The sequence below is a fragment of the Convolutriloba macropyga genome, chromosome 7, assembly GCF_964194025.1.
Source record: "Convolutriloba macropyga chromosome 7, txConMacr16.3, whole genome shotgun sequence".
NCBI lineage: Eukaryota > Metazoa > Xenacoelomorpha > Acoela > Convolutidae > Convolutriloba > Convolutriloba macropyga.
The window spans coordinates 24,873,275-24,890,461 of NC_134474.1; the positions used below are offsets into that span (position 1 = coordinate 24,873,275).

Below are 17,187 nucleotides of genomic sequence, written 5' to 3' on the forward strand. Positions count from 1 at the left end.
AACATGCATTGTTTAGACAGTGGCAATTTCGCAGTCTTATAGTGTTGTATTGATTCAAATGAAACAATGATGATCGGCAATGTGCGTTTGCCAACAAGGATGATCAGTAATATGCATTTGCACATAAACTTCCAACATCTCATTTGTTAAAAAGTTATCAAATTTTGAAAACAGAATAAGTTTAAGCGAGACAAAGATCAACAGATACTTATTTCAATAAAGTCTTGCGCCTTCTACGTGAGCAATACAATCATTTCAAGCTCCATGATCTTTGGACATTTCGACCGCTTACGTTTGGTAGGTTTCACCATTAACACCTTATCCTTGAATTTCGGGACAGCTGAACAGAAATGTTTTGATGAGAGGTAATTGTTTAATTGCTCTGAAAAGAAGTTTGTAGCAATTATATCAGACCAGTGCTCTTTTTTCTGCAATTTTTTTTTGCTTTATCGATTTTTCATCTGACCCTTTTGACTTTTCGTTCTTAAAAGTGGGATAAATAGGTAGCGCTTGGTGGGTATTAAGTTGCGGAGCAGCTCTATTAGAGCCCTACGATTTACTAGTCTCAAGCTGCCTCGTGTCAGGGCACTAAGTCCCTCGGTCGACTACAATTTTGTTTAACATATGCAGAGTAGGAGACTTGAATCAGTTTTTAATATCCTGTTTTCGATGTGTTTTTAATGTGCGACTATCCAACTTGACACAAATGACGCAAAATCATTATGAACTGCTAACCAATGATTCAATCTGATATACTTAACTAATGACTTCTTTAATTTGTTGTCGTCAAGCTGAAGTATCTTTTGTATAGAACAAAGAGGGGGCGTGGAGAAAAGAATTGTTTTTTTTTAATAATTTATTTGCCTCTTATAAAAAGTTTTTTCATCCTGTCTGTACACTAATCTACAAAATTCTCACCTACAGTACCAGCTGATCATTTGATTCCGTGGAGTCCTTGGGATTTTTTTGAAAATATGATTTTTTTGAAAAATATGAAGTTGAGTCGACTGCTTTTTGCCTTAACATAAAAAATTCAGGTTTGATTGACATTGCTATTATCAAAAATTATTGATGTTTTCCTTCATTGAGATTTCATCTCAGGTAATTCCAATATTGACGCGCAGTAGATTTTCGATGAAACCTGAAGAACCGGTACAGAGCAGACAGAATAGATTCAAAACGTTTTTTCGCAAATTTTTGCTGAGATATTTAACTAGGGCTTCAAAAATATTTTATCGTAAAACGGTTTTTGTTTCTCAAAGAATGAAGTGATTATGACGAGCGTCGATAATATGAACTGGTTAGCAAATAAAAAAAGATGTGTACGCGTTCCGAACGCTGCTGTAAGATGAAAAATGATTTCTTAGAATAATTGAACTCTTTGTCTCAAAAGGCAATAATTTACAATGATTATTTTTGCATAGAAAAAAAACGAGAATTCATGAAATTTAATGTGGAATTTATTTTACTTTTACTGCAAGTTCTTTAGTTGTTTGAAGTAATTTTTTCCTCAAAACAAAAAAATGTATACAGTTTGAGATACTTATAAAATTTTTCTAAAAATTTTATTGGAAATTCTGAAAATCATGAAAACTAAATCTGTTAAAATTTGGAAACAACATACGCATCTTCTATTGAGCGTAGATGTAACGCAGGAAAAATATAATTTTTAGATAAATTAATTTCAATTGAATATATAATGAAACTCAATTTAAATAGATCACTTAAGATGTGAAACCTACTGAATCTGTGTTGTTTTATTTGGAACTGTGTGAAAACCAATTTTCTATTCCATTTGAAATCCAAAGTTTTAAAATTTTTTGTTGGTTTTTATATCGATCTTCCTTACAAAATTGCATATCTTCAAACATAAAAAGGCCCCCGAATGGCCCATCATGCTCTATTACTGGTAACTAGAAAAGGTTATCATTAATGTAACATTCAAAAGTTTAGCAAACGTGGATTACTCTTCTTGTAGCCGTTGTTATTCATCTTCTGTGAGAGAAAAGTGAAGATTCTAGATGTTGGTATTTCCTCGAAATAAAAAATTGAATATTATTGATTCGGTTTTTGAGGATTCGTTAATACAGTTTTTGTATTTCTGAGCGAAAAAAAACATGATTTGATTTCGAGTTTTAGCAAATACGTGCTCTATGTAAAAGGGTTGGCACTTCAGTAAATCAGTTGCCATTTTATTACTTTGCAAAAGAATAAGTCATTAATTACTCTCGAACAAAGTTTGAAGCAATTATTGTAAACGTTTATCTTATGCAATATTTTTTGCTTGACCGTTTGCTTTTAGAACAATTTTGTGATTTCCCTTCTTGAGTGACTTTTTGAATCTTGATTTTTTGAGTGATTTGATGGGCGCACATTCAGAGCATAAGTCTGTTGCTAAAATAAAACCGATTGTGATTTTGAGCGCTAACATTACATAGCCAGTGCTTCGTAGTGATTGATCTCCCCGGCTCTCATTGGAGAGGTCGCGGGTTCGAAGTCCTCTCCAGAAGTTTTTATCACCCTGAAAGTTTCTATAGCCTATGACCCCTTCTAAATAGTTTGCCTCGCCAGTCTTTCGAGAGCAATTCGTCTGGCGTTACTCGGTTTATGTTTTAATGTATATTTTGAAATTTTCCAAGTTGCTGTCAAACTGGGGAAAGTGAGACTGTTATTAACTTTTAAGACTGTTTGTTATCACATGTTTTTGGTGAAGTCTAAATGTTGCCGTGATGATAGGAAATCGATGAATTGTTGAGTATTAAGGGGTAATAATATCAGAATATCCCATTTGTCCCAAAAATCCTATTTTAAAAATCTAATGTGAAGTGTTAAGTTCAAGGCGTCTGGGTCAAATTACTACTGCTATTGATTTTTGAATGTTTCTCTTTATCAGTAATAGGAAGCAATTAATGTTCAGTTTTATGAATTGTTTTTATGATACATTAAGAGCTTCGAAAATCGGGTGCGTGGTTTATTTGCCTTTCTAGTTTCTGCAACATCTTGGACAGTTTGCTTATATACTTAGTTGTTTTTGTGTAATCAAATTTGAAAATCTTATTCTTTCTAGGAAATTTAATTGAAGGCCCATTTTACTCATATCTCCTTGGGGTAAAGACATATCCAAATTATCATATTGAAGTGGAGTTCTTCTTCAGGGGCTTTCGAATGGATTATCGAAGATTAATAATTCAATGGGTTGTATAAAATTTTTGGGTAGAAAATTTTTGGATAGTATTAAGTTTATTTTCTCTGAATGAGGTCTGCACAAAAGGTGTATTAGGTAATTTTTTAGGCCAGCGTTTTGTTTCTATCACCTTGATGAAGCCTGGTCTTCTTAACATCAAAAAAGCGAATTGGGGAAAGAAGCATTGTGTACGAAAAAAACAATGAGTTATTAAGGCGAACAAAGGGCTTTGCTCAAACTCGTTTTTCTTTCATTTGACGCTATGTAAATTAAACCGCACTTGCAACTAAAAGATGTTCCAATTGAGGATGTTCCATTTTTAGGAAAATAGATATTCCCTGGAAAAGCACAATTTGAAATCATTCTAATTTCGTGAACTTAACATTCTGTGAACTTAACGAGTGACATCCAAATGCTGTTAAAATGATGCCGAGATGTGTTGAGTTTTTTTCCTACACCTTAATAGTAGCAAAATAACAAAAATGTGTTAAATGGAATTGCACTCTTCTCTTCAATCAGACCAAATGAGTGATGCAGTTCGTAAGGAGTTTGATAGTGTTCTTACCAATCACAAGGACCTGGACGAGACAAAGATCCAGGAACCCATCAATCCAGTGATGGCACTAACGCTTTTCGAGAAGATACGAGACGAAGATGTTCCTCTATTACTAATGAATAAAGTGAGCCATGCTATTTTCTAAGAAAATACGCTGAAAAGTTAGATTTCAAAACGCTTTTTAATTTTAACATGACATGCTTCGAAATAGTTTATTTCCAATTTCACAAAATTTTATCACAAAAATTGCAAAATCTTACAGTAAACTGCAACTATTACAGACCATTGCACAAACTTTGGGCGTTAGATAATAAAACTTCTAACAATCAAACAAAATTTTTGCGTATCTATGAAGAATTTGACATGTATGAGACGGTGATCCCTTCGTCGTTTTTGCTTCTGCTACACAATCGATGTTTTTCTGTATATCTATGCGACGTCTGGCTGTTCATTTGTAGAGTGTTGGCAAGCCTTCTGATCTGATAATGCAGAAGATTCTGGTACCTCCCTTGTGCATCCGACCATCTGTGGCATCCGATTTCAAGGCTGGTACACGAGAGGACGACCTGAGTGTGAAGCTGGCCGAGATCATATTCCTAAATGACATCATCAGGACGCACTACAAAAAGAACGCTAGAACACAAATGGTGAGTCTTTCTAAATAGAGATAATGAAAACTGAGATATAGATTACTTCTGTATTACTTAAAATCTAAAAAATATTGAAGAATATATTTACTGTAATGTTCACTTAAATTTTGTGTGTCTGTGTGTGCCTTTGATAGTTTTGATTAAATTTTAATGTGTAGTCTAAACTTGGTACGCAAATTGCTGAAATTTGCGTGTGGAGAATAAATAGCATTTGGAATCAACCGCTGTCATTCGTTATCCTCGAGTCTCTTCTGATCAGTGCAAAAAACCATTTCAGCTGAATATTTTTTTCCTGTTTTAGGTCATGGAAGATTGGGATTACCTACAGCTGCAATGTGCTCTCTATATCAACTCCCAGACACCTGGTATCCCCTCCCAGTACCAGCCCAAAGTAGCATTGAGATCCCTCGTACAGAGGCTTAAGGGCAAACAAGGCAGGTTCAGGGGAAATTTATCAGGAAAACGTGTGGACTTCTCTGGCCGAACTGTCATTTCACCAGATCCAAATATGCGCATTGACCAGGTCTGTCTTTGACAAACGACTGCCAGAAAAATTTGCAAAATCATCAAAATTAATATCTCATTTTGTTTTCCGAAAAACTAATTGAGGGGCTTAAGCATTCGTCTTCAAATAAGGTCTTGCAGCTGTTTATGTAATACAGGTGGCTAAAATTTCAAGATTTTATTAATAGCCGCACAGCGATAGCTGGGGCTATTATTGGCCTTCTCTTGGTTTTTTACAATTCAAAGAATTTGAATTGTATTGAGGTGCTGTCTTTTTTACGACTCGAAGAGGAGTATTGGAGAGGTCCTTCTTTTTTTTACGACTCGAAGAGGAGTATTGGAGAAGTCCTTTTTTTAATCAATTTTATTGGAGTGATTTTTGAAGCGTGAAATGAAACACGTCCAAAATTTTGGAGTGGTTTTGTTGCTGAACAAAATGAAGAGTGGAGCGAAAAGAGAGTGGTTTTTTTGTTCATATCGCTGTTTTCTAGAGAGCGAGAAATTGAGGTGTGAACAAAAAGTTCTAAGCGAGCGAAATTTTTTGTTCACGTGCGGCATTTTAAAGCAGTTTTTTTCATTTATTTTGGTTCAGAGGTTTGGTGATTTTGTTTTATTTCTAGGCTGGTTCTGGCAGTGGTTTGAAGGTTTCTGAAAATTCATATGGATTTTATGCTAATTCGGATGTTTTTCATTTATTTTTCTGATTTTCGGGGTATTTTTTGCGTTTTTGACGATTTTGTTTTACTAGCTCAAATGGGTACTAAAAAGACCCCTTCTACTTAACCAAATTTTAGATAACAATTGGTTACAGTGTTGTGGATATAAATATTTTTTTTTTGTTGAGAAGTATGACAAAAAATGGCGAAAAGTGGAACTATTTTAATTATTTTTTTGCAGTTTTTTTTGTTTTTTTTTCAGTTTTTTAGACAATTTTCTTGGCCTATTATGACTTGCCTATTGTTTTTCGAGCATCTGGATGCCCTATTGGCCGAAATGATTTTTTCTTTGGATTTATATGCTTTTTCCAGTTTTCCAGTTTTTTAGTGCAAGTTTTTAGAACTTTTTTTTCATAATTTGGCCTCAAGTATTTTTAAATAATTCACATAAGTGCTTTTAGTAAGTACTAGTTGATTTGATGAAGCATTTTTGGCAGAGATTGTTGTTTTGAGATCGCAATTTATAACAAAATTTGATCAGATTTTTTAATCATATTTTAACAGATTCGATTTTCTTGTTTTTACTTTTTTGTTTTATGGTTTTGTTTCAAGATAATCATAAATTAGTGGAGGCACGTTTTGTCTGATGAGTAGTCGGATGGCGTTTCCGGAATTCTTCCGGCTATGTTTTTTTCAAGATCTGTTCACACATTTTCATGATTTTTTAAATCAAATTGGAGTTGTGATTTTGGTCACGCCGAAACAGGAAATAGAGCGAAAAAGCGAGTGGTTTTGCGGTGTGATTTTTTTTTCGCTCTTTTTTTAAAGTAGAGTGAGAAAACGGTGTTTGAACAAAAATTCGGTTTCTCGGTAGTGGTTTTTTGTTCACATGCGGCAATTTCACTCTGATTTTTACTGTTTTAGCGATTTTTCGGATCGGATTTTTTTCTAAATGATTTTCCCAATCCATTCACAGCCATTCTAGGCCTAGTTTTTTGTTTGAATTATTTTCTCATATCTCGCTAGTGGTTTTTTTGTTCACATGCGGCATTTTGACATTGATTTTCTGTTTTTTTCTTGTTTTTTATCTGATTTTTTCAAATGGTTTTCTCAATTCACTCATGGTCCATTCTAGGTCTGTTTTTTCTATTTAGTCAATGAAATTTCCTTGAATTGTACGTCAGCACTTGTCCTGCTGTGTTTTTTTATGTCGTCGTCGCGATTTTTGTTACGACCATATGACGTCACAACCACTTCAAATCTGCTTTTTGTTCATTCGTTCATGCAATTTCAACTGAATTGCGTGTATGAGGTCATTTTTTGCTCGTAGTGGAGCGAGTTTTTTGTTCATTCGCGTGATTAAATTTTTGGTCACACTTGACTTACCTCACTCTTAAAAATGACTTCTTCACTTCTAAATTGACTTTTATTTACTTTAATTCAAAAAGATAAGGTCCAATGGGTGTGTGTCACTCTAAATGAAGGTTATTTGAGAGCAGCTTATAGAGGCAGCAAAAACTTATACATATTTTTAATAAAAATATAACATATCAGCCGTCAATGAAAAGACGATTTTTTTGGTCTGTTTTTTTACTGTTTTTCAAGAGTGCAGATCTACGAAGCTATTGCGGCTATGTTTCAAAATGGGGAATATTTTTCACTGAAGGACAAACAAATTTTTGGAAAGATCAATTTATAGAGCTCTCGTAGAGTAATTAATTGCTCTCTAACTATAGTTAATTGCTCTCAAACCAAGTTTGAAGAAATTATTGTAGACGTGTGTCTTTTTTAGTAGTCTCATTAATGGCAGTTCTCAACACTACTCTAAGTCGGCATTAATTATTTCATTTAGATGTTTGAGTTATTGCAATTTTTTACTCATACAATAATTGTTTTCGAACAGTATGTGATTTTTTGAATGTTTCCTATCTCTTCATCATATGGTGGACAGTTAAGTCAAAATGTTGACGAGCGTGGTCGGATCATTATGTGCGAACGCACATTACCGAGCCTTCTTGTTTGCGTTGATACTAATCTTTGTATCCTTTCGGAGTAAGCCTATCTACCAAATTTAATAAACCAAAATAAGGCGTACTTTTTAATTGCTCTCAAACGAATTTTGTAGCAATTATGATAGTTCCTGTCGTCTTTTTATTGCATTTTTTGCTTTTTTGCTTGACCAGATTTTGTCTGAACCATTTGACTTTGTGTCCTCAAACGGGATAAACAGGTAGCGCTCGGAGGGCAATACGTTCTCTTAGAGCCATAAGCCGTACTATACTGCAAGAAAACGATTCACTAACACTCTTCTGAGGAGATAATTTCATGATGTGAAGTGCGGTTCTTAATCTTAACAATTCATTCAGCCCCTCCTCAACTCTCCGATCGTCTACCCTTCACATCTCGATTTAAACCCCCTCTCATCTAGTCTGCGTAACCGTACCCCCATCGCTTAAACCCCGCACACACAAACTCAGGTCACCCCTCCCCATATTGCTAGCATGCCTGAGCTGGAGCTGGCTACTACGGAAGCCAAACTCTCGCCAGTTGTTTGATAGCAATTCGCGCGACGTTAGTCGGTTATGTTAATATTTGTGTTTAGAAAATTTTTTTTCTTGTTTCAATCCCAATGGTGGTGACAGGATGCAATCGCATCTTTTTTTGTGGCAATCTGTCGGGTATCTTGTTAGTTCCCCTGTTTAATAGCTGCCTTCAGCCTATCAGTGGCTATTATTTAGGCGCTCGCCTTTTATTTCATAGAATTTGCATTGTATTGGTGTGCTGTATTTTTTTGATCTGTTTACACTTTTACTTTACTTGTCAATGGGAAGTCAAATGTCAGTAGTGATTTTGATCACGCTGGAGTCGCAAGACCCGCGACAAGCGAGTAGTCATAAATCACGACATTGTTTCAAACTTCTTTTGAAAGGTAATTCATTTGCTATAATAAAGAATAGTTGCGTTTATTTCAAGCCCACCAAACGAAACTACTGGTTTTCAAGATTATTGTTTTTCCAGACTGAATTGTTTTCACGTGCGGCAATTTGACTTCTGTTTTTGCTGTTTTCTGTTTCCTTTGCTCTACGAATACTTTTGAAAGGCTATTCATTTGCTCTAATAAAGCATAGTTGCGTTTGTTTTAAACCCACCAAAGGAAACTACCGATTTTCAAGAATTTGCTCGTCTTCATAAAATATAAGGGATTTTTTTTAGATTTTGCCTGTTTTTGTATGTTTTGTTTTGTTGTCTAGTCTCATTAATGAGGGGTCTCAATGGCTCTGTTGAGATTTATTTGTTTTTATTTAAAAATTTGAATTAAAATTGAACCGTTTTAACGAATTTGACACTACTTGTTTTCAAACAAATTTATAACAATTTTTGGGTTTTATCTTCTGTCTTTTTTATCTCTATGTCTCTGCCTCATTATTGACAGCTGCTCTAAATAGCTGGCTTACGAGCAACAATTTGAATCAATTGAAATGTTTTGCTTCATACCTAATATTTTTTTGCGACTTTGACACAACTTTTGTGTAAAAAACTTTATTTTGAAAGGTTTCTGCCGTTTTTTTATTGTCTAGTTTCTGTCGTCATTTTGTCTCATTGATGATAGAACCATCGATCATTTCCTGATGAATTTTTGAGTTAATGTATTTTTTTCGGAGCTGAAAGTTTTTAACGAGTTTGACTCCACTTGTTTTCGAAAATTTTAAATGTTATTTTGCAAGTTCTGCTAGTTGTTTTATTAATAGCCGCCGTCATTCTCTCAAGGGCTATTTTTCAGGCGCTCTCCTTTTTAAATTTGCTTTAACTTTTGATGACGTTTTTTGTTTTACATAAGTCACGATTTTCACGTTTGGCTTCTGACTTACCTCACTCACTGTTACAACTGAATGGATTCTAAATTTTTTTGCGCACTGAATTACGTAATATAGTGAATATGATCAATGTCAAAATAGCAAACTCACAAGAAACGGGATAAACCGAAAAAGGCCGGTCGTTGAGTCATAGTGCATTAGGTTATCATTTCATAAGAGCGATTGCTAGCTGATATTAGTATGTAGCTTAATACCTTTCAGTTTAGAAGCTGAAGTAAGTATAGGTCTAGAATCTAACTGAAACTGAACACTGAGTTTGAACAATTTTTGAAACTTAGGAAAAAATTGTCAATTTCTATTTTTTTTTCTGTTTCAATCCCAATTTTCGTCTAGTGCGTCAACGGCGGCTATTTTCCGGCAATCTGCCGGCTATGTTTTGTTCCGTCATTTAGTCCCAATAATGGTGTGTTGCCAGGTTCTCCAATTGGTCATGTTTCAATCATTTTTTATTCATTGCTAATTTCACGACTTTGATACTACTTCCTTGAAAAATCTTTATTTTTAAGCTTTGCCCCTTTGTAATTATTTTGCGTTATTTCTTAATCGGTCCCTTAGTTTTTAAAAATAGCTCTCACTTGCTCTATAATTAAGCAAAATTGTATTCATTTAGGTTATGATATTTACTGCTAATAGTTTCGACTTTGGGACCATTTGTTTTTACATTTTTCGAGCTTTTGATTTTTGTCTGCGTTAATGTTTTAATTTAATTTGGTTCGTGCTTTCTATCTGTAGACAACGGGATAGAATTTCAAGAGTCATATTTTCTTGACATGTTTCATTGTTTTTGATGCCAATTGTTTGCAATAAAATCGATAGAAAAAACATTTTCTTGCCAAATGTGTGTTGTTCTTTCAATTCGTCTCTTAGTAGTTTTGTTCAAAGTTAGCGTTTAATGTCTAAGCTACCATTGTGTAAAGGTCTACATCGTTGCATTCAATTTGGCATTGTTTGAAATAACAACTTCGATATTTTGCTAAAAGTGAAATTTGTTTCTAGATTTTTGTAGAATTCTGTTTACTTTCATGGCCGTCTCGGTTTATGACTTGTTCAATTTCGGAGGGTGTTATTCCTTTTAGGGGATATTGTTGTTTTCCGTTGGTTCAATTTTTTGAATTGTGATTCGGGACTTGTCCTGCTAGGTTTTGTTAATTCGCTTTACCTTTTGATCACGTTTTTCGTTTTACATAAGCCACGATTTCACGTTTGACTGGTGACTTACTTCAAGATGTTATTTGAATCGACCGAAGTAGGGGTTAATCTTACGATGATCCTAATCACTGTGATATTGGTGAGCCTGTAAAATTTCGAAGATGTGAAGAATTCCGAGAACATAAAATTTACTAGATATCATAAAAACTTACCGAGAACATAAAAACTTTACTAAATATCAGAAACATTTTCGAGTGGAAAATTAGACACTAAACTTTCAATATTGTTACTTAGAGCTGGAAACTCGCATAAAGACTAACAGAGGGAAAATATTTTTTAAAGTTGTGCATCTGTGTTTGTTTTCTGGGAGTTTCACTGTAATAGCTATTTGTCGAAATTGTTGTCGCAAATGAATTAGATGGTCAAAACTAATGAAGGAAGGATAAACAAAAAGAATTATTAAATACGCTAATTAACGATTTCGACGAATAACGTGTTGTCAACTCATGTCGCTCACTTGCTCCTACGCGAAGTTCATCGGTAGGCAAAAATTGACAACAAAAGAAATGGTTGAGCGTGTAGTTACTTGGTATACAAAAAATGGAGGACCAAATCTCACATAGCGTACATCGACTAGAAAATTTTTCCTCAATTACTGCCTTGTTCAGCAATACAAAATGAGTCGTATCTGAAGAGAATAGGTGTTTTTGTGATGATAAATATTTGCAGGTGGCCGTTCCTGTGTATGTTGCGACTAACATGACTTACCCTCAGAGAGTAACAAAGAGCAACATCAAGCAGCTGCAGCAAATGGTCATCAATGGACCCAAGAGGTGGCCGGGTGCTAATTACGTTGAGAAGAAACCTACTAAGAAGAGCCCAAAGGAGGTGAAATTCTTAGGTGAGCTACGATCATAGAAATTTTTTTGCCCATATAGTGATGAGATTCTGAAGATTCTTAAGCGTGCAGGTTCAATCTCGGGAAATTCACTCATGTAAACAAACAAAACAGCACCAAAATTTTTGGAACAATTAGGAACGTACCCTTCTCTTATTGGAAAGTATGATTCGTTCATCATATTGTTCCTGCCCACTTTAGTCGGGGAGGAACTATATACTCAACTGGTTTTTTTGTTCAGTCAATTTTCGCCGATCGATATATTCATCGTACAGGATTGTGAGTGGTATCATTAAAAAACTTGTCAAGCGTGAAATTTCAAATTAAAAAGCTTTTAATTTCGATTTTTGCGAGAAGTTGCTGATGTTTAAATAATTGTGAGCGGCAGTCTAACTTTGTTGTTTTGTTCACAATTTTCGTAATTTTTGCTTAAATTTTGATAAAATACTACTAAATTTTCAACGACAGTCGCAGTGATTTCACGTTTAAAGAGAGAAGAGAGAGGGTGGGGTGTTTGAATCAACTCTTTTGGCAAAATTTTCAGCTAAATTTTTGACAATGCAACTTTTCAATAAATGACATCAAATATGCCTATTTGACCCAATTTGTTCTGTTTGACCGGTGGTGCAGATATAAAATTGCTTACACAATCTTCTTTTACTCAGGATAATTGTACCCCTGGTTCTCTGGAAATAACATGTTAGCGGTCTTTCGCTAATTTTAACCTATATTTATAAACATGCAGTTTATTTTTGATATATTAAGATTTTCGTTTGCCGATTTTTTAGAGCAATCGCGCATTTTAACAGACACGCAATGATAGCAAGCCCAGTTTTAGTCTCATTGTTGATTTTTGAAATGTTAAGGGATTCGGAATTTAATTTGGGTCTGTCCTTTTTGAAATATTTTGTGCATTTTTTCATCCCAATCACCAGAAAGTTTTTTTTTCATTTGAAGGTTCAATTAATAAGAGGTCCTTTTATTTTCCAATGCCCAATTTACCAATATTGAGTTTTTTGAGTAAAAGTCGTGGTTTTTACGGCTCCGACAAATTTTTTTAAATTATTAACGAATTCCTGAGATTTGCCAGCGTTCGATGTTCTTTTTGTAATCTTATGTCTAATTCCGTATCTAGAGAGCTAATAAAGAAACTAATTAATGCTTTCAGTGGATAACTAATGGTTTCTCGGAAACATAACTGGATGAGTATCCAAATTTCATTTTTTTAATATAATGTCTTTTTGGTCAAATTAGCTAATTCGGTAAGAATTGGAGCATTTTTTTAAGGAAGAAGTAGCAAGAGCAAGACCAATCTTGGTCTAGGTGTGCATTTTTATAGTTAAAACATTGTTCGGATTGTAATGGGCGCTGTATATATTTTTTGTTAAGGCGTAGTCTTTTGACTGAGTCTGACTAATGGCCTGTTCAATCAGTTTCCTGAGCAGTTACAATTAAACTGTTCACCTTTTTTAGTTGAAAGCTTACGATTGCTATGTCTTAAGATTTAAGAAATTTGTTTTCAAAGGAATAATGTTTTTTTTTTTGCTTTCTCGATCTTTTTTCTGCAACTTTTCAACGTAATTTCAGCAAAGACAGATTATTAAGTGATGATATTTTGGTGTTGATGCTACGAGTTTTCATAGTTTTTTTTTTACTTTCTCCAATTTTTGAGTTTCTCTTTTGCTGTGTTGTCCGATCATCTCATTTACTGCACCTTATTGACAAGCTACATGTCACATTATTGGCGTTGGAATAAGGCGCAATCGATTATTTTCAATACGTTTGGTGAACAAATTTTGATCTTGTAGTGTTCCACACTTGTTCCTCACAAAATTGAATTGAATTTTTGCTTTTTGCCTGTAGTTTATGTTGTTTAGTCGTATGTCAATCGTTTTGTATTAAGGTGTAATTGAATCTATAGAATGATTTCAGTTCATTGCTATTTTCCCTCATGTCTTTAAAATCAATTGTTTTCAAAATTCGTAAACAAATTTTCTAACTTCCTTTTTTTGTTTTCAATCTACTTCTTAATTATCCTCAAAGAAAGGTCCCATTTCTTTTCCTATAGAATGCAAGTCATTCGGTTTAATTTACTTTTTATCTGATGCTATTTTTTATTCTTTTAATTAAATTTTTTAAGAAAAAATAGATAGACATTTTTGGTTTTTAGTAATGCTTGTAATTTTTGTGATTTTGTTGTTTGTTTTTTCTCTTACTCTCCTTAATGGCAAGTATCATCGCTCTCTAACGAAATTTCGTTTCTTTTGTATAGTCGTTAGTGCTTAAAGCGATTTTTTAGATTAATACATCAATTATTTCCGAACAATGAGTGATTTTTTGAAAAAAGTTTTTAAAAAAGTTTAAGAAGTTTTCTATCTCTTGCTCATTGGTGGACACTTGAGTCGAAAGCGTGGTTGAGTAGGGTCGGAACATTATATGTGAACGTCAGCCAAGAAATAATCCAGGACGAAGGTAGCATATGCCTAGTTTAATTTAAGTTAGAACAAAAAATAAATGAAGTCGAACAAAGCTTAAGGACTTTAAAAATGGATTTTTTTTAAAAAAAGAAACTACTGTTTTATCTTTTTTGTTTTGTAGAATATAGATTTTTTGGTGAATTTAAGTGGACTTGGAGCATCTGGATTTTGAACCCCAAAATCAAGCAAAATTGGAAAAGTTTACAAAAATATCTAGTGATTATTAAGAGATGTGATTACCTTCAATGTCATTTTTGTGGCGATTATCACTGCTTTTTGACAATAAGAGCAGATTCTGACTTTTCTGGGCATAGGCAAAGTCTATTGATATACGAAACGTTCAAAATGATTTTAATTTTTTACCATTTGGAAAATTTTGAATTCGTAATCTCTTTCGATTTTTATATTCCATTTTGAGGTTACGTTTTATTCCTAACAGGATCCGAAAAATGAAAAATGTTTATTGAGTAAATCAGATTAATTTTAAACTGAAAATGGCCGTTTTTCTGTTTTTAACTCAAATTTTGTTGCGTTTTTATTGGGACTCAAGTTTGCGTAAAGTTCCGAACATAAAACTCATCAAGTATTTTGTGTCAAAACTGAACACTGCGTTGGGGTTTTCCTTGTTTATAGGTTAAATGCAAAAATGTGTTAATGTAGATTTTCATTTTTCTTATTTCGATTTTTACTGTGCTCTGCTGGCAAGGAACTGGTATTTACGTTTTAATATTTGGCAAGTCTCTCTATTCGTATAATTTTAGAGAAAACGCTTTAATCCATTATAATCGTAGCGTTCAAAAGCTTTTCTTGTTCCAAGAGAAAAAAAGAAGGATTGCGTAAAGTGATAATGAAAAAAATTAGTACCTTAAATGTAAACTTTCATTGTGAACTGTTGAAAAATAGTTTTCGAGCTTTCGTTGTTTTCTAGCTCAAACATTTTCAACTGGCATCAAGCATTTCTTACTGGTTATAGAAATTCTTGTGCAGTCTCATGAGAGCCGTTATTTGATTCGCTGCAAGGGTGCGATATTTTCATATCTCTATTTTTTGAGCTTTCCGGTTTTTTTTGAATTTTGCAATTGTGCTTTGAGATGTGGAAAGGGTTCCTTTTTGAGTGGAGCTCGTTGTGTTCATGAAGTCTGCACCAGCTCTTTTGTCAATGTGCTGTCCATGTTTTTCAAGGAAATGGGTCTGGTCAACGTTAGCATTTCAGCATTTCGCTACCAGTTTTTTTAACTGTGTTTATATTTGAAAACAACCGTAAAATGTGTCGAAACGCAACCACTGTTATATAAAAACTGATTAACTATCATGTGATTGAAGTGAAATTAAGCTTAGACCTGTGTGCTATAGAACTTCTGTCTGCTCTATAGTTTAAAAAAGGAAAATTACTAACCTGATGAGAGATATTCGATGTTCTTTCATTAGATTTGATGGTTCCTCCTAATCATCTTGGTTTGTATCTGGTTGTTTAAAAGCAAGTTATCAAACATAATCGTAGGACAACATAAGCCATGTGTAGGCGAATGATCAATGATAAAAGCATGCCGATTTTCAAGATTTTCAATTTGGGTTGGAAACGATGAGTTAAAAACGTTGGGATTGATTCGATTTATTCGCCCTGGAATTCTCTCTGTGAAGGGAATGATAAGCACAGAAGAGGTAATTTTAAAAGCGCCAGTATTAAATCTTCCTGAGAATTAGGAATTAAATTAGTGATAATTTGAATTTTGTCGATGTGCAAACTCTTGTTCGTGGGAGCATCTGTATCTTTGGTTTTTTAGCTTTTGTGTTCTGCTATTTCTGCATTTTGTTCACATAAGCTGAAGAAACCAAAGGTCAAAGATGGCCACCCGATCTTGTTTGAGTCACACGATGAGCTTAAATTGGGGTTTGCATTCAAAATAGAGGTCAAAATATTTAATATATAGCACCAGTTGTATTTTGAAAGAATCTACATCTTACCTTTGTTTTGACTACTGTTTTCCTCAGTGGCGAAAACTTTCAGAAACTTTAGTTCTGTCTTCTTTTTCTAATAGATACGTTATAGCAAGTGCAATAAGCTGTCATATTAAGTTTTTACGCTCAATTGATTTAACTTTTCAGCTTCAAAAGTCACGCCAACGACTATAAAACAGTCAATATTTACTAAAGAGCTAAAAATGAGCAAGATTTATTGTTCATTTAGTAATTGTAAATGTATGGCATCTATAATGGCGACTGTGAAAAGGCGCGCATATGGTATCTCAGCTGGAAAGGGAAGTGTTCACGCATAGCAAATCCAATTGACATGAACTTGCACGTGAAGAGAATTAATGATTCATTGAATACTGAGGTTACTAACCTTTTCAACATTCGAGATGTTTTGTTGATGTTTGTCACTCATAATAAAGTTGATGAATTGAGAAAGCATATCAAGTCAAAATAACAAAGTAACAATGATCGATTAGACAGAATATGTATTGTTAGAACTAATAAACGAAGGCAATGGTTAAGGCATCACTTTCTGCCTAACGTGAAATATGCGGGGAGTATTGCTAGGATTGCTTCCGTTTTTAATTCATTTTGGGTTTTGTGACGAATTGATGATGTTAGAATTTTGTAAAAATGTCTAAACGCGAGGAAGTAATATTGAAAAGACTCGGGGAATGGGGGAAAATGGAATATAATTGATGGAGGTATTGTAATGTAATGTATTGCATTGTGCTGTGCTAATGGTAAGAGAACCCCTGAATTCTAAGTGTGAACAAAGAAAGTCCTAGTGATAGTAGACAGAGCAAAAATCTACCTTGAGTAGTGGAGTAGGTTTTAGAATCTGAATTAGCTACAAAAATTAATATATGAGTGATTGAAAGAAACGCATAGCTAGACGTGCCGCATTATTGAAAGCAAGGAAAGGTATTCTTCTTTTTTTTCGGCGGCTGGGGGGGGGGGGGGGTGCTGGAATGTCAGGTATGATAGAGAGAGAATGGGAAAAGAAGAAGTATTTTTGAGGAAAACCCTTCACGTGGCAAATTGGACTGTTTAATGTGCTTGGTTTCCCTCCAAAAAGAGGGTTTTAGTCTCTTGAAATGAGTGGCACATTTACTTAATCTCTGCTCTGAAAACCCTCAACTTAGCCCTTGAGGCGAGCATTTGTACCGCGGAATTAATTTAGCACACTGTCCATCACATGAATAACAATACAATCAGGATTTTTACTCGAGAATTTTAAATTTGTATCAAGATTAGAATTTTT

The 17,187-nt window shown here is 34.0% G+C and overlaps 1 protein-coding gene across 1 annotated transcript in view; it reads left to right on the forward strand.

Annotated features, from left to right (window-relative positions):
* Positions 1–17,187, forward strand: part of LOC142342718 (DNA-directed RNA polymerase III subunit RPC1-like) — a 144,240-nt gene that overhangs the window by 25,224 nt on the left and 101,829 nt on the right. The window contains exons 5-8 of the mRNA XM_075394237.1: positions 3,702–3,864; positions 4,199–4,387; positions 4,692–4,913; positions 11,304–11,475. Coding sequence (XP_075250352.1) covers positions 3,702–3,864; positions 4,199–4,387; positions 4,692–4,913; positions 11,304–11,475 — 746 coding nt within the window. The remainder of the gene's footprint in view (positions 1–3,701; positions 3,865–4,198; positions 4,388–4,691; positions 4,914–11,303; positions 11,476–17,187) is intronic.